Source organism: Epargyreus clarus, unplaced genomic scaffold (assembly GCF_041222505.1).
Source record: "Epargyreus clarus isolate Ecla_fem2 unplaced genomic scaffold, WU_Ecla_fem_2.2 ptg000005l, whole genome shotgun sequence".
In the NCBI taxonomy this organism is placed as follows: domain Eukaryota; kingdom Metazoa; phylum Arthropoda; class Insecta; order Lepidoptera; family Hesperiidae; genus Epargyreus; species Epargyreus clarus.
Window position 1 is genome coordinate 5,913,126 of NW_027332213.1, and position 27,037 is coordinate 5,940,162.

The window sequence follows — 27,037 nt, forward strand, 5'->3', positions numbered from 1 at the left end:
TATAATTATATAAGTACAGAAATTTGAGCACTATGATTAATTAGAGGTTTTTTTTCAATTTCGCTAACTTAAGCTATTTTATATCAAGAGCCATAGAAAACTAGTTTCTTTGACATTTTCAGTTTATCATATTAAGTAATATCGTCACTTGTATTAATTTATAAGGTCCATTATCCTTGGTAGATTATATTCCTGTAGAATGTAGATAGAAACAAGTTGTTCAATACTAACCACATATCAATATTTGTATTCATGAATGTGAATATCAGGAAAAGTGAAGTGGAACTATTAATGCATACACACAAACATAATAAAGAAGGAGAATTTATGACTTATCGTTTCTTGAGTTGACTTATCGTATGACGTAGTTAGAAAACTGTTAAGGAAAATTATACGGTTCCAACTAGTACCTAGACTGTTTTATTGGAAAAAAAACATTCGAATTTTAAGTGATATCATATTGTAATAATTTTATATTCATTTTCGTTGTCGATTCCAGAATGAATTTTAGTCATTCATACTTTTAACATAACGGTTAACTGAGACAAAAAAAGACCGTAGGAGTAGTACCTATATACAAACCATGAAACCTATACCTATTATACTGTTATATTGAATAGTATCTATCGTATACCCCTTCAAACCAAAGCCCAAAAGCTTTTGTGAAGTCAAAAGTAGCAAATAAGGGCCATGGTATATGTAATTACACCAGATAACCGCTAATCAACCTGCAGTGATCTAATCACAAGTATATTACATGCAACTATCATTTACATCTTAATAGATTTGTTTAATAATAAAACAATCAATCAAACGCCGTCAATTGTAAAACGTAAAACAATAACTTATCATACACGTAAAAAGCGCGTGCGCAATTTGCGTACCAATTGACGTTTTCATTGTAAATATTGGAATATCACATTTCACGCATATGACGCAAATGTTTCATTGATAGGACGTATCAATAATCACAAACGCTAAATGCATCGTGAAATTAGGCTTGATATTTATCAATCGTATTTACGAGCTTATGGTCAATATTAAACGATTTTTACTTTGGAACTTGCCAGAAAATAGACTTATGTATTTGCCACCTTCAACTGAGTCGTGTCCCTTTTTTTTTTTTTTTTTTTTTTTTTTTTTTTTTGTTAACGAGGGGGAAACCTTCAAAAGGTACCCGGTGCCGTGGGAGCGACACGGGGTTATGTGGGACTCTTACCGCACTAAAACCCCCCCGGTGGCCGTCCTCGGCGCTGCGTAGAGGACTCCGGGATCTCCAACGGAACGCAACCGGAGCCCTCTTAGCGCTGTGCCCCGTCGGGCTCCGCCCAGGTGAGCTTGATGCTCACCACACCGTCTGGTGTGCACGACGGTATGCGACCACACATACCGCCGTCCTTCCCGGGGTCACTGGCCGGGCGGTTTGAGCTCCCACTCTTGCCGTCCGCAACCCCGGAAGCCCCCTTTTAGTCGCCTCTTACGACAGGCAGAGGATACCGTAGCCCTATTCTGGTCCCGGAACTACAGGGACACCGCGCCGGTGGGCGTTACCGACGCCTGCGGCGACTCCTTCTCCGAGCGGGTTCAGCGCGCTCCCTTGCTCGCTCGGCGTCTTCCTTCGCAGACATGACTATATCGCAGAAGGTGAAACTGAGTCGTGTCCCATTTGACTCATAATAAAAATTAGACGAAAAAGTCAGAATCAGATGAGATGAAAAAAGGGAAGAAAAATGTGCAAGAAATATCCTACTTTTGAAATGTAGGGGTCACAATTTTCATTCAGTTTTTTTGCTTTTTAGGGAAGTCGCTATAACCGTACGATAATACAATTCTTTATGCTCTAGGTTAACGGAAAATGTCATACTTTCCGTAACCGAACGTCCGTATCGAATTTTATATTCAAAGTGAATTCTTAATAAGATTCGACCGACCGACACAAGCGTAGTGGCTTATACATTGCTATGCTACTACTGAAGCACTCTCGACTTCGAATTTAAATAAGAACAAAATGAGAGAAAAATAATCTTCGAATTTGATTCGGATTTATATCGTATATAAACTAAGGACAGGATAAATACTAACGTTTGGGTCGCTGTTTGAAAAAACTTGAGCCATAATTCATTTTCCTATACCTACATGGATTACACTTATGTATTAAATGGAAAGATCAACTCCGGATTATCCTATTATGCGGAAAACACTTACTTCGATGTGTTTTACACAGAGTAGGATAACATATACATACAAACTTAGTTTATATTATTTGATGCTTATGTCACTTGACTCAACATCCGCAAACACTGACTCGACTCATGACACACTCTTACACAGTGGAGAAATTATGAAAGAATAGGTTTATTTATGTTATTATGCTATTGTATTCGTTCATAATCAAACATTTGCAATATTTTGAAGCACATAATTCCACGTATATTTAAATTATTAGATAGATCGTTTACAGCAATTTTTTCAACGATTCAGTAGCGTTACATTTGCAAAAATAGCGCGATACTGTCGCGTCACCCGCTCTAGCCGATGTCGCCCGAAACAGTCGCACCTTAGTAACAATTCACACGTGCGATAAAAAAACGCACTACTTAATCGCTGCAAAGTTTTGCCGTGGGCGACCTCCCGTAATGTTATTACTTACCAATTTTTTAGGATGTTAAATATGTGTCCCTTGTCGTTAATTGTGATAAAGAGACCTCTAGGCCTCCTATAAATGAGCCCGAATCTCTGGCAGGCAAGACCCACGGTAGGCGTGTACACAATTGGCAGGTACTTCTCTACGTTTTCCGACAAAAGTCTGAAGAACAACTTCTCATTTCTGTCCTGCAAAAAAACAAGCAAACTGTAAACATTATTGCGAGTATCGCGCTACGAATTATGCAATAAGATGATTCAGCGCTTAAAAGGAAATGTCATAAAAATGGTAACTAGCAAATAAATATTTATGGAAGGTATACCGGCAACTTATAACCTGTTTTATACTGTTAGTTAAGGAAGTCAATTCGGTGGTTACTAACTAGTTTCTACGTGAAATAAAAAAAGAACTATTTTTTTATTCAAAAATGTTAAACGTGCTGTATTTGTTAAGGAAATTCAAATCGATTTTTGAATATTTAATAAATCGTAAGCATGACCTTGCACATTCAAATCAAAAGTTAATATAAAGCCCGATATAAGCTCACTCATACATGCAATCATCATACATGCTAAAAATGTTTGAAAAATCCACCTTTATGCAGCAGGGGTTCATAACCTTTTATTAGCAGGCACAATAGCATAAAAAATCAGCCACATGCAACCCGTATTACAATCCAGTTTCAATACAAATGTGACAAGCAGTAATTCATCAATCAATGGTACCTTTATCTTGTTTAGTCACCTGTAACTCGACGAGATAGAGGTACTTGTTCAGATTATCCTCGTATCTGTCCACGGATATCCTGCAGATGTCCAGTTGCTCTTCTTGGGACTTAAACTTTGCTGCTAACAGGCCATGAATGCCGAGGGCTTGGCGTTCTTCTAATGTAAATGCGAGACCCTAAAAATATATATGTTTTTAAAAAAGCTTGCAAAGTATAAAGGATAAGTATCACATGGATATAAAATAATTCTATGTAATCAACCCAGATCTCCCCTAGCTGTAACTGTTGCAATCACTCCGACCGGTCCCGAAGGTCTGCGTGAACTGTGTAAATACTCCATAATTTCGTCTGAAGAGTTTTGTCTTTACTTAGGAACGCAACTTTCGTAGTCTAAATAATTCTATTATAGTCAAAGAAAATTATTTTATAAATCATTTTGAACAACACTACACTACAGTGTTATTCTTATAAATCCTGAGCTTTGGTATCAACTGAGATGGAATGAAAACAATTTCCGCTGCCGTGTTTTCGTTTGGGGATAATAAATATTGTTTTCGTGACTTGCCCTTAGCTCATTTTAAGACTTTATGAAGAATACGGTTTCATAACCACATTCTTTGTTATTCTTGGAATCCCAATAAGACTATTACTATGGGCACTTGTATCCCTCATATAAAAAAGGAAAAAACAAGTGTACAAAAATGAAAACGCAAAATGAAAAACAAAGAAATATGTGTAGAGACAAATATGATAATCTCAATAATCTTCAGTTATTTCATGGTATCTATACTAAAACAAAATAGAGCTCATTATGTAAAGATTTACCTTATTAAGCCGTGGATCCCTCAAGTGGTCTATACCTCTCACCATATTGGGGCAGATGATATTGCCGGTTACCTCGTGGTACTCCCGGCATTGGGGCATTGAGGGTTCTAGGAACGCTGGGCATTTCGTTAGCGCGAACGCTAGAGCCCGATTCGGGCCTAAAGCGTTTGTGCAACATCTGTGACAAAAAGATAAATGTAAATTATGTGTCAATACAGTATCCACATTGTGCGGATACACCCGAAGGTGTAGTGAGCGTAAATGCTCACTTGGGCAGAACCCGATAAGAGCACCACTCTCGGAGGACTCCGATTGTATTCGTTAGGAAATCTAGAGGGCTGCCGGAGAATTAAGATTTCCCCTTATAACCCAGATTCGCTCCCACGGTTCCGAATACCTTTTGAAGGAGTCCCCTTGTCAACAAAAATAAATAAATACCAAGCAGCTTCATACATTCTACCACGCTGCTCCAATGCGACTTGGTGAAGGAATTGGACTACTGATATCATTAAAAAGATATAACATTTTCATGACCTCGAAAAAAATGTCATAACGAATAATGCATTTCACATGGCGACTGAATTAGCGCGTAGTAGGTATTTCAAGGTGTTGTTGTTGTTATCGCATACTCGCGTATCGTTTGCAAAAATTACGAACGTTTAAGTTTCTCTAAACAATTTTAAATTGAGTCCATATTGCGATACTTATAAGCTTACTGCATTAATTTTGTAGATCCTGTCTATATGACGTTTGCTTTAAAAATATTTACAAACAAATAGTGAGAAAACGCGATGATATTTTTATAGTAGCTCAATCGTACCATCGATACAGTATTAGTTTAGTGAAATTTACAGACGTAGGTTGTAACAACATCATCTTTTATTTTATTAGCAATCGATTGAACAGACTTAAACAATAAAAGATTTAAACCTTTCTTTTTATTTATAGTTCATTTGCAATCGACTTAACCGACTGGAAGAAATAAGGATTTAAAGCTTCCTTGGAAGACGAAATTAGATTAGACACAGACAAGCAAAGCCGTGAACAGAAAGGTACTAACTAAACAAAAAAAATAAACAAACGTAAACATTGCGCTACAGTAGGTACAAGGTTGATTAAAATTAAATTATCTGATAAGGTGTGCGATATTAAAGAAACGATAATATTCAATTATGACGCGGGTAAATATCTGTATGATAGTGATGGTTTGCGTCAACAATGCAGATATTCCCCTCTACGCACGCATAACCCGTTTTTGTTAAAAACGAAACCTGGCAGTGACCCAACCTTGTGTTTGTCGCTGGCTGAAAAAAATGAGAGATGTAATTAGACGGTGAGATTCTTCAAATATTGCGCACTGAGTTCTTCCTGTTAGCACAATCATCAGACGTACGTCAGAAACTTCAGTAGGTATTTCCAGGTTTATAATCATTAAAATTAACAAGGGTTTATCTTTCCAGGTATCCCGACAACCGTCACCCCTACTTTCGTCTACCGTCAATCCGCGTTAAAACGTTTCAACGCTTAAAACGTATTCCGACATGACGGAATAAGAGATATAGTCGTTAGTCATAGCAACGCATCTGAGGCTAGCGTCTGATAGACTCCGATCCTATTTGGAATTGACTGCCGATACGACACGTGAACGGCACACTCCTTTGATACTGCGATTTTATAAATAAAACTGTTATGATTTAGAGTATGTTTAGTTCGGAGGAAGACAAAAAAATATAATGCATGAATGCGACAAAGGAGACTTATTATCCCAGATTTTGTTGAAAATATCTGACAAAACCACAACATCGCAAATTCTAGTGGCTTGTGATGAAACCAATTGAACAATTCGATCAAAGCAGACCAGACAAGCGCGTTACTCAAAACTATACCACAACACGACAGTTAGCTTGCGTCAGAAAGAATCAGTGAATGAACGTAATCATTTCGCATCCACAGGTGCGGTAGCTTCTCTATCTACGATCTAATCCGGATTATTTACAGTGGGACGTAAATCACAACACCTTGGTAACGATTCATCAGCTGATAATATATTTAAGTCGCAGATAACACTACTGTACTTCGAGATTCACGCACTTGAGTTTATGTATTAAAATGGCATGCTAATTCTGCTAAAAACATAACGGCGTCATTGGCTAAAATTATAGCAATATATTTTCTATGGAAAACATATATGGAGTTTCTTTCGCTGGTTGTTCTTCTGAAATACAAGCGCACTTTCGGAAACGGTGCTAGATTATTCATATTAAAAAAGAATTGTCTGAAAAATACTTCCTATTCTAAATAAAATACTTTCATTTCTCCGATTTTCTCCGATGGAAGATAGTCGTTCAACTGATCTCAAGCATCCAGAAGACTTGAATAGGTATAGGAAATTTGATTCATAACCTGAGATATAGTAAGATAACGTTACGTTCCATATCACCTAGTATGATTAGATGTTAAATGATAACATTGTAGACAAACATTACGCGTGTCTTGTATACCTATTATGGCATGGCTATCATATCGCAGAACATAGGTAGTAAAGCGATCTGTGTGATAGAGGAGACTACGCCAGAAGAAATTGTTGTATTTCTTTGTACTTTTTAACCTATATTCGTGAGCTAATAGCACAGTAAAAATGAAATAAAACGAGAGACAGCAGAAAAAAACGAATATTACAACGATAAGAATTAGAAGAAGACTCGTCATTCGCAAAACTATTACTCACAGTCACCTATGACAACGTAAAGATCTATCTAAGGGTTCGTACACAAAACTGCGATGCGACGTCGCATCGCAAAAATCTGCGAGCTCCCTCGACGCATCGCAAGAACTTGCGAATTGATTCGCATCGCACAGTGGTTGTTGTTGTTGGTCACCCTGAGAGACGCTACGCCGCACGATATCGCATCGCAGCAATTCGCATCGCAATTTTCTGCGTTGCGAATTCGCATCGCGTCGCATCGCAGTTTTGTGTTCGAGCCCTAAAGACCCTGTTCTTAGTACGTGACTTAAGCTTTTAAAATTAATAGGCCTATCCTCATGATATTACAAATTTTAATATTCTAACCTAATAGCAAATTTGTGTAGACAATTAAACTCATTATATTGCTCTATTTTTGGACCTCTACATGAAAGTGGAGAAAACCTAGAGCTTAATAAAACAACCAGTAGGAACATGACGTAATCACACAAACGATGGTATAATATTAAAATGACATAAATACCATGTCCGATGGGAATCAATACGAGTCCGTCATTCACATTCAATGCCACCGTGTTCAAACAATACTGTTTCATACCTAACTCTAGATCAAAATAAAAAAGACTACCTCACACTTCCACTTGTGTCAATGACTTTCAAATGTTCTCATATATTTCACGTATGTTGAATTACATTTGCAATTTGCACAAATATATTTGTTTTCCCAGGCGTTATATAAAGTACCGACTCTTATGAGATTCTCGATTCTGGAGATATTAAACTCAATCTACATAAGTGTGGGTATTCATAAGTCTACAGTGTAGACTCTACACGATTCGGCAGAATGCATGTCTAACAGATACTTAGTGCCAGACGCTACATCGATTTTTTTAGTCTATGTATGCAATGCAACTAACCTTGTTGAACTAACAAACTGTTGTTCGTAAATTCCGTAATTCGGAATACGTTAATAACAATTTTCCGCTATTAGGTGCTTTATTTGTCCCGGTGTAATTAGTTGGATAAATTGGCAATTAGTACTTCATGTCACGCCAAGGGAGTGTTCATGAGCTTAAATATTTATCAGTACATATGCGTATTGATTTCATTACTCTAATGGAATTTTCGGCGATTACCTGTCTTATCTATGCAATACTTTGGGTATACCATGTTTTTAGTTTTAATATTATTGTTTATGAGTTGTAATTTGAACGTGTATAATTTAGATGTAAATATTATAATATGACATTATTGAATTTATCAGGGATCCAGAAGTAGCCGTAGCAAGGTTGTCGTATTGATCGCGGTGAATATTAATTTTAGACCTGTAAATAACTTACTTTCCTATCATATTTTACAAGAAACGTGCGAGTATAATCTACCTGAATATTAAATGACTTTTAAGTACATAATATTAAAATAATAAACAATAGAGAAACGATCAAACCGTGATAAACTGTAGATTAATGAAGTCAGCGAAATAAATAGGCATAATATATCATCAGCAGTTAGTAACAGCACCTACCATTAGTCATAAGGTTTATAGGCGACAATGGACTTGCTCACGATTTTTCGTCATCATTTTTATCAGCAATATTGCCAATTTGTTAGCACATTCGTACTGTAGATTTTACGATTTTCAATGAGAACTAAGTATGCTTATAGGTTTATATAATAATAAGAACCTGAATTTTCTTGTTTCTTTCATATAAATAATTCCAAAAAGAAATGTATGGAAGGAAAGCGTTTACTGCTGCCCAAGGACACGTGTCATCAAAGTCAAAAATGTTTGGATTTAATCTGTTGTAGATGAAAGATATGTTGCTACCTTTAAAGTGGATGAGAACACTACACCACATCAATCATAACAGAGTACATCGACCTATAACACAGCCAGTGTAAGGCAGAAATATATGAGGCAGTGAATAGTGAGAGGCCTCCTCAGACACACCGCATGCTCCATCACCTTTATGTGATGTTAATATAAAAAATATTTCCTCAAAAACTGCAATGAGTATAATTTATTTTGCAATCCGATTATTTAACCATGACTAGGTGTTATTAATTATCCTTATCATTTTCCCACTAAACATTTCCTTAAGCACCAAACTTCAAATACAGGCAAAGTCGCGAGCAAAACCCCAGTTTCGTTACTAATATTTTTATCCAATTTCGAAGTAGTGGAATGACGTCACCAATAGTTCCAATTACGTTTGGCAATTACATAACGGCGCGACCTTGACGGAGCGATTAGATTTTCGAGGTCTTCCGACCACGCTCGCGAAGTAAGTGTTTTGACGGAATGGGATCACGAAAATTCATTATCGTAAGAGACTCGAATGCTTTGCTCTAATGAGATCGCAAATATAATTACAGGGATCGTAAGTCAGTCGCGTTATGCAAAATTTAACGAAAGTTGTTTTACTTATGCCCTTAAGTTGCGTTCCAGTAACGGTATATAATTGGCTACTTGACACTTTTTGGGAAACTGTTTTAATGAATTCATATACGTATTATATATGCCTTTCATTGATCATTTTTTCGAAAAAGGGCTATTTATTAATAAAAAACATATTTTTATTACGGTAAACGGAACGTTACGCCAAAACAGGCGGTCAAGTGTCATTTCGTAGCGTGACGTCAACACATTGAAAATATAGAAATAAACTTCGACGTTACACATACTTCAGGTTTCGATGTGATCGACAGGTTTCGATGTAGTGACGTCACATGACATTTGAGGCAGCACTGTCGCCGTTTTGGGATTTAAAATCCACAGATAAAAAATCGAAAATTTCTTTTTAAAAATTAAAATACTTAGAACATATTAAAAAATAAACGAAATACTGCATAATTTATGTTTACTTATAAGCTATCATATCCAACATATTTCATATTTTATTGTTATAACTGTCAAGTACCCAATTGCGTCAAAGAAAGTAGGAAATTCGCGTCTTACGAATTCAAAGTATTCCGATACCCAAAATAATAATTCAGGGCATTATTGGCATAACTTTGTTACAAAATTTACATGGAATGTCAATCGTTATTCGTTATACCCCAAAATAACTTTCCTGTAAGGACGTACCGGCTTTACCATCATGTTGATACGTAGGTACTTTAGATGAGTAATCTTCGCGAGAGAACTAAAATAACCGCGTAATGGTAGCCTTGACCGCAACTATTTGTTGTACTCTTGACTATAAGAGGGATTTCCCGTCAATTTTTAGTCAGAGCATGATGCGCTGATGGGGCTTACCAAACAAGTATACGAGCTAAAGCTCGTAGCTCGAGCTAGAGCTCGTATACATATGTAGAAAATCGAGGCCATGGCATTGGTCATCCAATGGCATTTCTCTGTTGTTACAATTTTTTTCTATCGTAAGGGTCATCTGTCTTATTGCGAAGTTTCATTGCATCGACCAATAAAAGGATTTATCAATAAAGGCCAAGTCAAGCATTTTGGACGAGATTTTCAAAGACTATTGCTATCAATTGAGATCAAATTTAAACATCTATTAACGTACCTATCTTAGGTAAAAAGATTTGGCATGGCTTCCGAATCTTGAAAACACAAAAATGGCTACCAACATTCAATATACTAAGTGAATCTCGCGATGTTCTTTACTCTGACACCGGCAATCGTCGGTCAGTAAGCCGACGTAGTGATTACATTATTTCTTACCGAAATTGAAATATTATCTAGGCATTGTCAAAACCAGTTAGTGATACCTTTGTATGAACTACATCCGATGACGTGATACTGACGTGGCGATAGAGCTACGGTGAATGATTTAAGATCTGACGTCATGGCGGTGTCTCGTACAATCCTGACCTGTCTAACGTCCTCTCATCCGTGTAATTGCGCCACTGGCCTTTTTATGTAATGAAAGTAGCAAACGAGCATGCAATCCGCCTTACGTTAAATGATTACTGCCGCCCGTGGACATCTACAACGAACTTCAAACAGGAATTCCTACTTGTATCTAGATGCGGTGCTATCTTCAGGACGAGAGACGAGATTAGAAGACATCCTTCAACGTAGAAAACAGTAAAGAAAGTGTTTGAGCCATATATAAGTATCTCACCACATTAATATCTACTATGAGGAGTAGTTTAATCTTTTTTCAACTGCTTCTTATTTCTAGAATTTTTAGGGCAGACTTAAAAAAAGACGTACTCTACATAATTTCAGTGAAGATAACAAAGAAACGGAGACGACTTCGTCCATCAATAACATCGCGAATGCTCTGTTTACAAATAGAAGAAATATCTATGTATCATTTCTATTGATTTATTAATATAAAGGTATATTTGAACTACCTCAATAGTGTAATAAGAAGTAATTCAAACACGTAACCACAAAATAAATTTGTGACGTAACTAAGCCCTTTGACGGTACTTCAAATTAGGTATATTATGCTTTGATACTTACATGGATATCTATGATATAATATTTATCGCATTAATATTTTGTATGTAAGATAAAAATGCGCAATTTCGTATCATGGCTATCATATGATTACAGATTAGTTTGAGTAAGCTGTACTTACATAGGGCACTTACGTAACATTAAACCTTTTCATCACTATCATTGATCAAATACATTAGGTAATTGCCAAATAAAACAATAATGTTGTTTTCGAATGAAATAATAAAAAGCTACACATAAACAAAACATAAGAGATCCCATCTAAGGATATTTATTTTAGCCATTGGAACTCGAACGAGCTTATCCGAATTTCATAATAATGAGTATGTTTTAAACATAAGTAAGAGTAATTACTACGAGAAATCATCATATCATCATATATAGAAGTAAAATACCTTTAACTCAAGTATATTTTTGGGATAAATAATTTGGACGAGATCCTTTTTTATGAGCTCGCGTGGGTCTCATGGAGTCTGCGATGAAGAATTACGTAACTTTACACCACACCTATTTCTAACTTACATAACAGCGACTTCTTGCTGCTTATAATTATGTTAAGTCAGAAAGACTCTAAGAAACATAGCACTTTATTCCAGAGGAAATTTAGATTTTGGAGGTTTTAGACAACAATTATTTTGAGGTCTATTTCTGCGGCAATGACTTCTAAATATCAGGTGGGCTTTATTGCCACTTATATTATAGAACCATGTATATATCACGTATAATAAAGTGGAGCATCACAAAATTGTGTCAACCTCGTCACATAAATTATCATTATAGGTGTTTAGACCCACACGTACGGTTTCGCGGGAAGAACGTAGTTATCATATAAATTAGCTGCAAACGCAATTTAGTTTAGCACAGAATCGTTACTATAATAGAATCATGTTAAAAAACACACTCTCTGAGACGTGAAAGACAATGATGAAGATGCTTTAAGACGTGTAATGACCGCACACGTATTGCGGGCAACGACCGTATCTTGACGCCAAAATATTTTTTATAGCAGACTAGAAATTCCTTTGTAACCAATGCGCTGTATTTACTCCTCTCTTCAGTTAATATCCACTAATATGACAATCAGACTATAAGAATAACGTTGTTTGCAGACGATGCATAATAGACGCCATTACTAATATTGTGCATCAAATTTCTACGTGTAAACACTTTTTACATAGAGCAGATGAGACTAAGCTATCAATACTGGCTCAGGTTCTTATGTAATAGCTATTGTAGCACCGCCGCCCATAGCGTCTTCAACCACCCCTAAATAGGTCAGACGTCGAAAATAGGTCAGGAGTCGAGAAACGTTAGTAAAAGGAAGTTCATGGGCGTTTTTACTCCAGAGGACTAACATGCACTGCCTACCATAAGTTTGCGTACCCTTAAACTAAAACACTGTAATAACGGTAAAAGGGTAAAACAGGTGTAATGGTAATGCCGTCGCGGCCAAATACAAACAGTTCTGACATCATGTCTGATAACGATTTTGATTGTATATTTCTTTTACTAAAGATCGATGTATGGTTAGCGTGGCGTTCGCCCAAAAGCACTAGTACCTACTTAGTACTTGCGCAAGCTACTACATTGATGTTCATATGTTCGCCTCACAATTCAATAGACACTATACAAGTGTTTTGTGGAACACAGAGCACTCACGCTCCGATCAGCTGACGACCACAAACATAAGTAAACACGTGGTATTAATGTCGGAGTGAAGGTCTTTGCAAAAAAGATTAGCAATGTCTCAAGTCCACTTCAATGGTTAAATTAAGAGAATATTCACATTGCTTTTTATAGAAGCGATATATTGCCACAATGTCACTGTGAAGGTGGTAGAATTCATTGTGGTCAGAAAGAAAATAGACAGGTGTGGAAGTTACATGTCTCTGCTTATAGCAGTAATTATAACATGGCCTGAGCTGATGGTAAAGTTGAACTTTCTAAGATGTTGTAATACTAAGCTCCTTAAAGGTACCAATGAATATATGATCAAACCCAGGAGTTTTATATATGCTCTCATTCTTATTACATATATTTGGCACCAAATAAGCTTAACTCCCTTTTTTTAGCTTTACTGTCTTAAATTTACATAACAAATATATACCTAACATTATGTTTGTGTATTAGTAAACAATGGAAAATAGATTTAAAATCTTAGCTATTTTATGTGGGCTGCTTAACACATTTTGTGGCACATTCATAGAAACGTTGCCAAGTCAATTGAAATGGCACAAGCTAATAATAGACAAGAGTTCAAGATTAATATTTTTGCCAATGTTACAACTATAGTTGTATGTAAAGTATCAAACAAAGTTGCAGAGGAATGATCAGAGAAAAAGAATCACCTGGTTAATGCAATATATGGATTTATATGTAGTTACTAACGCCTAATATTATTAATCAAACTATAAAATGTTTGCCAATGAAAGGTCGAAATTTTACAACAGAAATTGTATTGAATTGTTGTAGAATTTTACTGCTAGAAAGCAGGCAGGAATAGTTTAATTTCAATCTGTGGTAGACAAACAATGGTTAGATTAATTATAAATAACTAGCATAGACTTTTCATATCCAACCACTTACATCTAGGAAGGAAATCATAATAATAAATAAGCAATAAGGAAAAGCAGATTTCACTGAAAATTCTTTGAAGTATGGCAGGATTTAGAGTGTAACTGTTTATATGATTATCAGTTACAATTGCTGTGGCTGGGTAAATGATATTTTTAATCAAGTATATTTATTTAAAGGAATATATATTTATATAGAAATAAATATTTTTTTAGGAAGTGTTTTTTATAGGGCTCAAAAGAACTCTAAAAGAGTTTATTTGAAAATTATATACCTATATCGCAAACATTTTTATTATCTACATTTTTCTCGAATTGCTAACTGTCTACTTACATTTATGTTAACACTCATAATTAAAATATTAATTAATTGGAATGACTTAACATTAAAACCACCTGTTCACACTTTTTACAGCTGAGTATGACAGTTACAACAGAAACATAAAATGAGAACATTCAAAGGACATATATAGGAAAAAAAAATTTTAGGCATAATACACACTACATCAAAGAGTTTGTTTTGAGATGCAAACATATACATCAATTTTGTGTAAGCTTAAAACTGTAACTGTCGTATTTTTAAAATATACAAAGAATGTAAGTTCTTTTAATAAAGAATATACACAATAGGAAAAAAAATAAAGTATTTCATTTCCAACATTTCAGTAATGTGATAGATATGATTGCTTATAGTGAATGAAAGACTGTCTTTCTCTAAAATATTAATGGGGCTACAATAATAAAGGCTCTATAAACCTTATTGTCAATTGTAATAAATATTAAAAGATAAAGGAAATTCATTATTTATGACACAAAACCCGACTCTTTATAACCAGACTAAATAAAAATGAAGTCAGTAAAATAATAAACTACGAAACTATCTAATTAGGTACTAATCTATGAATTAGATAGATAACTTCTGAACTTCAATTTACATCTTCATCTCTGTTTTGCGGTTGAAATAAAATGTTTATATTAATAATAGTTAAATCGGTAAGCGTACGTTATGTACGAACACACGATCGATCAATAACTCCACAGAATAGCGTAATGAAGGAGGCTAAGACGCGAAGAATTATCAAAGTTAATAATGGTATTTAGGATTTGCGAGGCATGAAAAGAATATAATAATATTCAAATATTTCACTTTTTTACCTGTATCGCGGTAAATATCGTAACCAATCAAAATCAAATTCTTCACATAAAACTCCTAATGCTGCGTTTAAATAAAATCAATTTTACTCGTAGTAAACTACAGAAACGATTAAATATAGAATTTTCTTCACGACAGCCTAGAATTTGTATACAAATCGAATAAAATACAGGTGTCACGTTATGTAAACTCCAAAAATAAACGAATTGGTACTTACATTAAAGACCGGGGAACACAGGAAAACATTTCAAAAAATATTTTTCATCTACAAGTTCGAGAGTCCCGAAAAATTTGTGTCACTGTTCAATAAATAAGTTGTATTTTTAAAATATTGTAGTAACGCCCTCCATGTATAATGTGCAGATTCGTTCGAGCTTCGAGCGAGATGTGAATGTGAGAATGAGTCTCTGAATGAGATAATTTGTCTATCTGTCAAGCAATGAGGCCGTGCATCAATGGAACGAATGATTATGTTTGAACATTTAAAAATGTTGCCAGATTTCACAGTCATAGACAAATCAAGAGAGGTACATTATATTATGCAGTCTGTAGATGATCTAAATATGGCACGAGGAGAAGAAACAGCCCCCAACAATATATTGATTGTCAAAAGACAACAAATAAGCAATGATTTCAGTTTTGAAAGAAATTGCCGCGTGATTTGTACTTTTCTATGGTATAAATACATAATTTATCATTTTTTCTTACTATATTAAAAATATCGATTTTTTATCGATTCTATATTATCTGTGTGCTGCCAGCAATATGCCATACAACTATTATTTTTATCTGTAAAGATTTGGTAAAATAATATTATTGTCAGAATTGACAGTTTCTGCGTATTGTCAAAATTAAAAAACATATGATTGGAATTGGAGGTTGTAGTGTGCATAAGTTTGCGTTGTAATTTTATAAATTAGTGTGGATTGTAACGATAAATGCCATGATTCGAGAAGACGATCCTCAGTTTCGAATAACTCCTTTTCAGCAAATGGCATCAGCTTGTTCTGGTGCACTAATAACCTCTCTATTTAGTAAGTTTTATTCAATTATTTATTTGAGATTGTTATTTCGTTAATTCATCACATTATAATTATGTAAATTTTAATTTAAATGAGAAAGTACGCAAGTTAGTGCGAAACACATAAAAACATCGCAGTAATATTTTGTTAGTAATTTAATTAATAGTTAATTCGCAATGTTGTCTACAATACTTTTTATAATTTTCTGGCATGACACTCGACTACCGTTTATTGGCAGGACTCAAAAGCACTTGGTTCATTTTATTTACATGAAAGACTATTTGCATATTTATAGCATATTTAAATTTAAATTAAATTCAATAAAAATTATCATGTTGCTTTATAAATAATATAGTAAATGTAATCTACAGTGACTCCACTAGATGTGGTAAAAATAAGACTCCAGGCACAGCAAAAGGCTTTGCTTTCAAATAAGTGTTACTTGTATTGCAATGGCCTGATGGAACACCTGTGCCCATGTGGAGAGACAGCATGGATACCAAGACGTGTACATTTCCATGGAACCATGGTGAGATTCAATATTTTCAAAATTTGTTTGCGGTTTATAAATATACTGCATGTCTACTTTTTTCTCAGTCTTTCATTCTGATTAATTTCATTCTTTATTAAAATTTCTACCTAATCTGTATAGATAAATAGTGGATACAGTTCAACCTCAAAATCGAAAATAACTTTACTAATATGATTTTCTTACAGGATGCCTTTTACAAAATAGCAAAATTAGAAGGAGTTCCAGCATTGTGGTCTGGTTTGAGCCCTACCCTTGTTTTAGCACTTCCATGTACTGTTATTTACTTTGTATCATATGAGCAACTACGATATAAGACGAAAACTATGTACAACAAATTGACTGGGGATAGTAAGTATATGTATAATAATATTTACAAGTTACTGTTTTGCACATATAAAAACCAATATTAATTTATTTCTGTCGAAGGATACCAATGTCCAATTTATAACATCTTGATTTATTTTGACCTGGAGGGTACGGAAGCAGAAGAACAAAGATTGGTATTCCACTTTTAGTTTTCAGGAAAAGCATCTAAGGCCAATCTCAGATAAGAATTCACTCCTATTTGGGGTTGAACACAGATTGTCCACACTCCTCTAGCAGCAGCATTTATAATATCAGATTAATTATGTTATTATTTTTTGCTTCTTTATATTAAAAAATACTTCAATACTGATTTTAATAAAGCTTTAAAATTTCAAAATAAGATAAATATTAATGAGCTCTTATGTTCTATATGTAGTGAGCCAGCCTATGTGGATACCGATGATGGCAGGTGCTACTGCCAGAATGACTGCTGTTACTATAGTCAGTCCTTTAGAACTTATCAGGACAAAAATGCAGTCTAAAAAATTGACTTATTCAGGTAATCTTATAATCCCATAAAATCCATTTCAGCCTTCAGTTCTGAAGTTCCATAACTAAATATCACTACTTCTTGAGGATGTTTTCAAGTACATATAGTCATTCTATTTAAGTATTGCTTGTTTCAATATTAATGGAAAACATTAAAGAAACTACATTGTTGACATCGTTCAGAGTAGTAGACTATGACTCTACCTTAAATAAAACCAGATTTTTCTACTATTAAAATTCTGTGAAAACTCAGGAAACTTTATTAAAAAAATGTGTAAAAGTTATTTCTTTCAAAGCCTAATTCAATTTATTCCATAGAAAATCCTATTATGTATGATATAGCAACTATCAAACGGTATGACAGGCACTGATAAGATCACACAAGGAGAATAAATCACCTAATAAAACTAATATCATTTATCATGGTTGATGCAATATTTTTTAGGTTTAAGCAACTCAATGTTTTTCATTCTTCTGTATAAAATGTTACAATGTATAATATGTTTTTTTAATCCTTAATAAATATTCAACACTAGAATAGATAACAAGCCATTTAATCAATTAATTACTTATTTATGTAATTTAAATGCAAATGCTAAAGAAGAATACCTACTTTATTTGAAGAATTTCATGATGCCACATGGCCATGTAACAGTATAATTTTCTATTTAAGTTGTGGGCCCTATAATGCTAGCATTAAGCATTATAAAATAATAAATTATCTTTGGCCCTTGAATAAAGGATTACATTATTAAAGACATGTTTGTTCAAAATTTCTGAGATGAAGGTAAGATTGTACATGCTTATTTGAAAGTATTTTTCAGAGATTACTGCGGCATTGCGGCAAGTAATAAAATATGAGGGATACAGAGGTCTCTTCCGTGGACTGGGATCCACTCTCTTGAGAGATGTACCTTTTTCAGGTATGTAACAGATTACTAAGGACTTTCATTTTAACCCTTTTCTAATTATGCATTTTTACTCAAGCCTTACACTAAGATTAATTTGCAGATACACAGATGTAAAATCATGCTCTAAATTTGCAAACCTTGGAAAATATTATATATGTAGTGAAAACGTGGAATTTTGGAATTATATCTTTATACAATCTTTACAAATTGTTTTTTATATATTTGTAGCTTCATATTAATTCGTGTTTTAGGCATCTATTGGACTATGTTTGAGACGACGAAGAGGGTATTCAATAAACCTGATTCAGAGAAAAATACGTTTTTGTTCAATTTCTTCTGTGGTTCCGTGGCTGGCAGTGTATGTATCATCTTTAATGTCTTATTAAAACTATTTCTGTTTTATAAAAAAGATTTGTTAAACGTTATTTGTTTCGCCTTTTCAGATTGCTGCATTTGTTACTTTGCCATTTGATGTAGTGAAGACACATCAACAAATAGAGCTTGGGGAGAAAGAAATATATACAGGTTTGTTTATGTTCTGTGGCATTGAAGCACTTCGCCAATGTTATCTCTGTATTATTATTATTATAAAATTTATAATACTAAAAGATATTCAATTAAATGTAAACTAAATATAATCTAAGATTTAAAAATTAAAATATAAACAGTAAATAAATTATACTTAAAAAAATAAAAACGTCGCCCAAAACTCTTTCTTGTGGCATAATGCCAAGAAGTCTTTTAAATTTGTTAAAAAAATTAAAAGAAAAAGTGTGTTCGTCTTTATTTATATAAAAAATTATGCTTATTAAATTTTGCAGATGGCACAAAACGACAGAGAGCTTCGAATATGAAGGATATAGCTAAAAATATATATAGAAACCATGGTTTTAAGGGTTTGTTCACTGGATTGCTACCTCGAATATTTAAAGTGGCACCCGCTTGTGCCATCATGATAGCAACATTCGAATATGGGAAACAATTCTTCCAAAAGTACAACACTCAAAAATATAAGGAGAAACTACAAAGGTAATAATGCTTTATAAAATTTGTTGTATCAAACATACAATACACATTTATAGATTAGTAAAGATACTTCGCTGCTTTGAAATTGAATGAAGTCTGAAGAAGAAGAATTTTTTTTTAATTCTTGACAAATAAAAAACATTTTTAGAGAAAAGTTACGAATAAATAACTAATACTGCGTAATTTACATAATAAATAAATATTTCAAATATTTTAGAGACATTTTAGCATGGAGACATGGCAAAACCTTTTTACACAACTATTACAATTTTCAAAACTGGTTAACATTTTCTTATAAGGAGTGAGTAATCTTTACTAATCTATGATTTAGCCAAAAAACATCTATAATGAGGTTTAAGGTACATATCTATTAAATTGATGATATGTATATAAATATAAAATTTTAATACTAAACGAACGTGATAAAATCCTCTGATTTTCAAGACTGAAGTGTCAAACACTGTTGTTTAGTATGTAGTAAGGGAGAGACACATAAGCCACTCCAACTTTAGTCCACATGGGCAGATCTCTCTTGTGGCCCTGTTTATGCTTGATTACAGATGTCTTTCAATTTATACCGAAATCAAAGCTACAAATTCAGTATTTTCTATAATATTAGATGCTTTGGAATTAAATTTAACTAATTTCAGCAATAATGCACAAGTTAATTTTGTGAGGTCAATTTAATCTATTTTGTTTAAGTATTTATGTTATTTTATTGTATTCTGTCAATTAATTTTAGTGTATGTTATTTTTTTCTGTTACTTTTTAATTCATTTTATTTGAATGTTTTACATTTTGTATTATCTTTTCGTATTTTTATTTCAGACAAGGGATAGAAATTACAATAATTAAATCTGAATAATTGAGTGTGTGATTTATGCCATAGACATGTCATATTCTAATGTTACATGGTAAAATGTGCTCAAATTTTTAGTATCTAATTAATGATAGTTATATTTAGACCTAGACTTAGAAAATACATAAATGTAAAAGTTCAACTTTTTGTATACTAACTACTATAAATTTATTTTGTTAGTATTTTAGTTGACAAAGACAGATAGAAATTATGTATATTTTAAGTATTTAATTAATGTATTGTATTATAGAAGACCCGTAAAGAATTGTTGTAATGTGTAACATTATATTTTTATAAATAAGGTGGCTTCACACTTAAATCAGGCAAGCAAAAGGAGTGACGCCTACATAGACAATTTTTGCTCAGTATTGCCTATTTCATTTTGACAGATAAAAAAAACATATATACGGTCAAATTGAGAAACCTCCTCCTTTTTTGAAGTTGGTTAAAAAGTAATACATGAGTCTAGTAATTATATATTTAGAAACTTGATTTACAGCCTAATTCCTAAGAAAAAATATCTTCACAATGTTAACTTTTTAAGCGTGTAAACAATCTTGGTTTAAATAAAAATTTCTATGTCTAATGATTCGCCTTCGTTTTTACAGGCATCAAGATATTGTTATAGTGAGCAAGTCATCAAGTAATAATGATTATTCGTAATCCCCAAAGACAATAACATTGGTTATTGTGTAGTAATGAAGTACAATTTGTATGTATAGTGATAATGAGTTACCAAATTCCATTTTAATAAAAGTAGGATAGTAGATTTAGTACACTGTCAATATGCAATACAAATATATGTAAATCCATGATACTTATGTTTGCTTGTATGAGTGTGTCACAAAATGCTAGATGTATTATACCCATACACTCAATTTATTGTGAAGGTAAACTATGGTTAGTTATTATACTTTAATTTACATTGATCTAATGTAGTAATATTATGCTTATTATTAGGAATCAATATATCTTACAATTTTAGTTGCTAGACAGCATAGTAAATAATTTATTTAAAAAAGGGACAATCCTTTTTGTTGGTGTTTGTTCATAGATTCATAGAGGTAAATAAAATTCTAGTATAGTGACCGGCATGAGTCGTGAGCACAACTGACAGCTGCGCAGTAGTTAATGTTTCGGTCATGGCGGGGCGGGGCGGGGTGCCGAGCTGCACGCGATTGGTTCCTCAGTCAATGCACATCATCTATTGGAGGCTCGCGTGTCATTCTGTTCATGTTCATTCGTGCCAAAAGTGTACATGCGCGAGCTTACCCCCACTACTGCCCACCTGTGCTCACGACTCGTGCCGGGTATTATACCTACTATTTGAATATATTGTTTATAGTTTTTAATATTAATAAATATGTACTTTATTAGTATGTCTTTATTTATCCTGCCAAGTTAAATTATTATATAATATAAACCTTCAAGTAATTTACATTAACATCTTAATTATGAATTTTATTTATCATGTATCTTTTAACCTCCTATGTGTCCAAACTGCAAATTTATTGATGTGATGAAATTTAGTGATTTATATATAAGCCTTATGTTCCAAATTGTATGCTGTGTAAATAATATTAATGTAATATGAATGTAAATATTGAAGTTGTTGCTGTATATAATGTTACTCATTAAATATGTAACAAGGAAATTATTGTTTTATTTTTTAACACATGCTAAAACAATTACCATCATAAATAATGTTCAGGATTATATGATGGGGAATATTTAGTAACAGGTTCGTTGTTAACAATTTATATTTATAATTATTATGTATAGAAAGCATCAGTGTAAAACCTGAAAATATATAATTTTCACTATCCTCAATATCTATAATAGTTTATTATAATGTCAGTTTAATGCAATTTTTGATATTCAAATTATTCCTATCCATTTCTGTTAACCAAAGCTTTTGGTTTGTATGTTTTAAGTGAGTCATTATTATATCAATATACAGTATACAGTGCTCACAATTAATAACATTTAAATGCTCATAATAGGTACACAACCGGCCACATTTTTAAATAATTTAAATGTAAAAAGATGTGATTGATTACAGTTATCATTTTCTGAATTAAAACTAACTTTTGAGGTTATAAACTTATTGTTTATATTATGAACGAAAATAAAACACAGAAATTGGAAACCTAATTTAATACTTAAAAATAATACATCAGTGTACTATAGATCCTAAGGGTTCTGCTTTGATGTTCCCCAGGTCCAATCTGCTATCGATCGATTCGTCTATTTGTCCCACTATCGCGACATTATCACCGCGAATTATGTGAAGACCAAGCACCACTTGAGCTACTCCACTTGTAGACGAAAACACTCTCTCGTGGGATTCATCTAAAATTATATTTATCGTCTGGTCGAAGCCTTTCAATGTGCCGATAAAATTTCGCCCGTCCGACGTTATTACTGATACGGTTTGGTTCACATAGTTTTCTAAACCAGAGGCCATTGTAATTCACTTAATGTTGAGGCTTCCTTTGAAATATATTTGTAATCTATTTCCCTTGGAATTATCGTTTTAAATTTGTAAATTACTGAAGTTATTCGCACCACAGCAATGTCGCGATGTTTATTATTATGTCAATGTCAACCGTCATGGACAAAATTTAAATGACAGCACAGACTATGAATGGTACAGTTAATTAGTGGTACTTTATAGTCTTCTGTATAAAAATATTACGTATGTTATAAATGGCAGAATGTTGAACTGAAAATGCTTTCTTTCTACGATAAGATGATTAGATGCTCAAACGTCAAGATTAAACGCATCGGGGTTTAAGGCCCCAGGGTTCTTGCTTAATTCCGTTTTCAAAAGGCACAGGGGCACAAAGGGATATTATCTTATAATAATTATTCAGGGACTATTATATAATATTAAACATTTGATGGAACAGAACAGGTATAAGTGACTTAGGTACCGACTAAAACTTCATGGTGTTGCTTTGGTCCACAAGTGTCCACAACGCATCAGCACGCATTCTTCAATCAACTGCATTCGCATTGCATAGCATTCGCTCTGCATTCTGCCTAATATATATCCGTATATAGTATGTAACGTAACTTTCGATTACTAATTCCTATGTGATTGAAGAACGTAACATTAAAACAAGTAATTTATTAAAAAATCAAAAAACCCGACTGCAAGCTGAAGTAGAATTTCCAAAAACGGAGAAATAGGCGTTTTATTATTTTAATCCAGAAAGCCAAATACAAAGTTTCATAGGAGGTATCTGCTTCAAAAACAAAATATGTTCTAACAATATTATCCTATTTTGTCCTCGTAGCGCTCATTTACGCTATAAAAAGAACCTATGATTAAAATTCCAGCACTCTTAAGTTCAGCGGTTTCCCTTTGCGTTGATCTTTATCACAGCAACACTACTCATTTAGTCAGACAGTCATCTCGATGAGTTATACATATGTATATATTATATAACGTATGTGTAATCTCTTTTAAGTTCCTTTATTTTAATATACTACTCGATAGGTTTAGTTAACTTTTTTTTAAAACATCTTACTATTTCGCAAAAACAATCCACCATTTACGCTCCATAAAATATATACCTTCAGTAATTCAAAGTTCCGGTCATTATTTTACCTCGTATTGGGTAGAATTTCATTATTTATTGAATTTTATCCAACAAGCTAAATACAAAATTTCATAGTGTTTGCTTCAAAACTGACGATTGTTTAAATTAACTTTTAACCCTTATTTTACCCTCTACGGGGTTAATTTTTCGGATGGGGATAAACAGGCGTGTCCTTGTTCTTATTCAGAAAGCCCAATACAAAATTTTGTAGCAGTTGCTTCAAAATTAAAGGATTTAAAAAAAAACCGTTTTTCCCTATTTTACCCTCTTAGGGGAAGAATTTCCAAAAAGCCTTTCTTAGTACTTATTTACGCTATATAGTGAACCTTTGTGCAAAATTTCAGAACTCTAACTTGAGCGGTTTTGGCGGTAGTTTGATTTCTAAAAACTGAAAAAGTCATTTAATTTGTCTGTCAGTCAGTCACCTTGCTGTTTTATATATATACAAAAATGTTTTTATAGTCTACGTTTAATTTACTTTCATTTGATACCCCACTCGATAGGTTCCATTAACTTTTTTTTTTAAATGTGTCACTATTTCGCGCCAAAAATTCGCCCTTTTGATTTTTTTTTTCTAACACCTATCTAAGGACACTCGGGTCATTGAGACGAATTTAATGACACCTTAACTGTCGAAATTTATCCAGCCGTTTGTAAGATCGGATCAAATAAAGAAAGACAAACATACAAGATACGCGCGAAAAACATAACCCTTCCTTGGCAGTCGGGTAAAAAGTAAACCTCAACGTTGAGCGAAAACTTTTGTCTAATAACAATCCGACCTTAAGATTCTAGAGTTCATACAACAACATATTTGGGTAAGATACCCCAAATTCCTGGAAATGAATATGTATGTAATGCACAGCACATACATATTATTCATTTCAATAAGTGTTAGGGACACTTACTTATGAAATTATTAAAATACACTGAGAATATTTAATTTATTGTAGTCATTAATATATTATTTTCCGAATAATATATATAGGATAATATGCATCCGACATAGGACATAGTTTAATACTTTTACTCTTTATTCATTTTCATCGTCCAATTATTCATTTATTTTTTCTACTGGTAGCCCCGGAACTTTTGAATGTCAGTGCAGTGCTGCAGTGTAATTATTGTCAAATCTCATTCTCAAATCTGTCAAGTTTCAATTGGATTTCAATCAAATAGCGTTTAACTTTTATCAATTATAGCTTTTAGAAATTAAATAATTAAAATGAAAATAAATATATTAAGCTAACAGTGAATAAAGAACATAAATATACTTGTTAATAATTTTGTATTTAAAAAATACTACATATTTTTTCATATCCAATAATGTCTGCTACAATTGTTCAATATGTTCTGCTTAGGAGCGATTTACTGAAAGAATTAGGTTGGTCTATTGGAGCCCTGGTGGCACAGGCCTGCCATGCCTCGACTGCTGTTCTGCATTTATACAAAGACGACGAATGTACTATTCAATATTTAAATGATCTAGATAATATGCACAAAGTGGTCTTGGAAGTGAGTTTTCAAATTTTGACCTCTTAAAATCATGTATTTTTTCATTAATATCATATTTTTAATAAAACGAACAAGCATACAGTCTGCATAATAGGAAGTGACACATGGACATCTGTAAATAATCCCTTAGAGTTTTACTTGCATTAAAATGTTTCTATTTTAAAGGAACAAGTACTGCATATTATGTAGTACATAATTATGTGTGAATAATACTTTCTATGCAGTATCCAAAATATGGAATTCCACGGAACCTTAAGAATAGTGTTAATTATAGTAGGTAGATGAAGGAGCAGAATATAACATTGCAACTATTTTCAGGTTCCTGATGAAGCCTCATTAAAAAAAGTAGCGAACAAATTAGAAGAGAACTCAATAGCCCATAAGTTATGGATTGAACAACCAGAGAATATCCCTACTTGCTTAGCTCTTAAGCCTTATCCTAAGGAAGAAGTCAAAAAGTTTGTAGGAAAATTTAAATTGTATAAAGCTACTATGGGTAGCTAATAATGTGAAATTTGTATTAGATAATACATATTATTGCTTATAATTTTTGGTTTTAATGTATAGTAGATTATGTCTACAACTTTGTCTCTAATGGGACCGCCATCTTAATCAGTTATGACTTATTTTTGCTGCATACTAAATAAAGTAAAGCATCAAACTTATTTACAGTCTAACAATTACCTGTATAAATAATATAATTTTCTATACTTATACGTTTTTACCTGCCAATCTAAGTCACTGTCAGAATGGCCGGTCACTACCCATATTTTATATCAAAATAATTACTAAAAGTTGCTACCTTTGATTAGGAAAAAATAAACTACTTTTAAAGGTGACCGGCCATTCTGACATTAGAATGGCAGGTCACCTATTCAGTGAGAAGAAACTGTGCCAACGAATCGAGTTTTTTTTTATCAATAGTTGCTACTAAATTGCTACCTTCATATACATATTATTGAGCCTCATAGCTTTTTAGGATAAAAAATATTAAGGATTTACTATTTCGATGTCTGTATAATGTATGTTTATAAACGAATAATGTATTGAATTTCGGATTTACTCCTTTAATTTTATGCATTATATGAAGGTAGCAATTTGGTAGCAACTATTGATTAAAAAAAAAACCTGATTCGTATGCGTAGTTCCTTCTCACTGGATAGGTGACTGGCCATCCTGATGTCGGAAAGACCAGTCACCTTATAAAGTAGTTTATTTTTTTTAGTCGAAGGTAGCGATCATTTAACGATTAGTAGCAACTTTTAGTAATAATTTCGATGTAAAATATGGGTAGTGACCGGCCATTCTGATGGTCACCATTCCAAGTGACTTGTAACTAGAATTTTTATTAAATTTCATGTGCTGTATCAACACTGTTACATTTTATTGACTCTAGTGAAAATGCAATTAAAAATGGCATGACATTCAGTTTATTTGTAAATTAAGTATTCGTAATTTTCTTGCACAATTTTAATATAATTTATTACTGAAATCTTAACACTCATTTTTGCATGACAGCCAAGGTGTGGGCACTAACTGGTGTACTTATTAGGCAATATGTACTTATATCATAGGGACAACGTCACAACTCATCCCACTATTATCACTAAAAATTCTCATTATGACATACTACTAGTTTTGCAGTGGTCCT

The 27,037-nt window shown here is 33.1% G+C and overlaps 4 protein-coding genes across 6 annotated transcripts in view; 2 read left to right on the forward strand and 2 right to left on the reverse strand.

The window, feature by feature from the left end:
- LOC140757992 (NADP-dependent malic enzyme-like) overlaps positions 1-15,472 on the reverse strand; it is a 32,330-nt gene extending 16,858 nt beyond the window's left edge. The window contains exons 1-4 of the mRNA XM_073093927.1: positions 15,276-15,472; positions 4,197-4,374; positions 3,389-3,547; positions 2,651-2,832 (exon numbers count right to left, since the gene is read on the reverse strand). Coding sequence (XP_072950028.1) covers positions 2,651-2,832; positions 3,389-3,547; positions 4,197-4,374; positions 15,276-15,304 — 548 coding nt within the window. The 5' untranslated portion in view covers positions 15,305-15,472. The remainder of the gene's footprint in view (positions 1-2,650; positions 2,833-3,388; positions 3,548-4,196; positions 4,375-15,275) is intronic.
- Positions 15,473-15,875: 403 nt separating this feature from the next.
- LOC140757993 (solute carrier family 25 protein Shawn) lies at positions 15,876-21,339 on the forward strand. 3 transcript variants are annotated; one of them, XM_073093929.1, is made up of 10 exons: positions 15,876-16,092; positions 16,452-16,609; positions 16,798-16,960; positions 17,355-17,477; positions 18,292-18,390; positions 18,630-18,736; positions 18,822-18,903; positions 19,200-19,407; positions 20,233-20,318; positions 20,872-21,339. In XM_073093929.1, exons 1-9 carry the CDS (start codon positions 16,002-16,004, stop codon positions 20,267-20,269), a joined length of 1,068 nt encoding a protein of 355 aa, XP_072950030.1. In that variant the 5' UTR covers positions 15,876-16,001; the 3' UTR covers positions 20,270-20,318; positions 20,872-21,339. The 3 variants fall into 3 exon arrangements, with proteins under 3 accessions (XP_072950030.1, XP_072950029.1, XP_072950031.1); XM_073093928.1 differs by lacking the exon at positions 20,233-20,318; XM_073093930.1 differs by lacking the exons at positions 17,355-17,477; positions 20,233-20,318.
- Positions 21,340-22,405: 1,066 nt separating this feature from the next.
- On the reverse strand, positions 22,406-22,871 carry LOC140757996 (U6 snRNA-associated Sm-like protein LSm8). The gene has a single exon (XM_073093934.1). The coding sequence runs from the start codon at positions 22,728-22,730 to the stop codon at positions 22,440-22,442; it is 291 nt and encodes a 96-aa protein (XP_072950035.1). The 5' UTR covers positions 22,731-22,871; the 3' UTR covers positions 22,406-22,439.
- Positions 22,872-25,008: 2,137 nt separating this feature from the next.
- Positions 25,009-25,933, forward strand: LOC140757989 (putative peptidyl-tRNA hydrolase PTRHD1). The gene is made up of 2 exons (XM_073093925.1): positions 25,009-25,386; positions 25,705-25,933. Exons 1-2 carry the CDS (start codon positions 25,198-25,200, stop codon positions 25,888-25,890), a joined length of 375 nt encoding a protein of 124 aa, XP_072950026.1. The 5' UTR covers positions 25,009-25,197; the 3' UTR covers positions 25,891-25,933.
- The last annotated feature ends 1,104 nt before the right edge of the window (positions 25,934-27,037 follow it).

Excerpts from the sequence above, each read along its gene's own strand:
- LOC140757993 (XM_073093928.1), top strand. The coding sequence starts at position 16,002 with ATGATTCGAGAAGACGATCCTCAGTTTCGAATAACTCCTTTTCAGCAA. Across the intron at positions 16,093-16,451 it reads ACTAATAACCTCTCTATTTA|TGACTCCACTAGATGTGGTA; the intron begins GTAAGTTTTATT and ends TGTAATCTACAG. Across the intron at positions 18,391-18,629 it reads GAGAGATGTACCTTTTTCAG|GCATCTATTGGACTATGTTT; the intron begins GTATGTAACAGA and ends TTCGTGTTTTAG.
- LOC140757996 (XM_073093934.1), bottom strand. The coding sequence starts at position 22,730 with ATGGCCTCTGGTTTAGAAAACTATGTGAACCAAACCGTATCAGTAATA.
- LOC140757989 (XM_073093925.1), top strand. The coding sequence starts at position 25,198 with ATGTCTGCTACAATTGTTCAATATGTTCTGCTTAGGAGCGATTTACTG. Across the intron at positions 25,387-25,704 it reads TGCACAAAGTGGTCTTGGAA|GTTCCTGATGAAGCCTCATT; the intron begins GTGAGTTTTCAA and ends AACTATTTTCAG.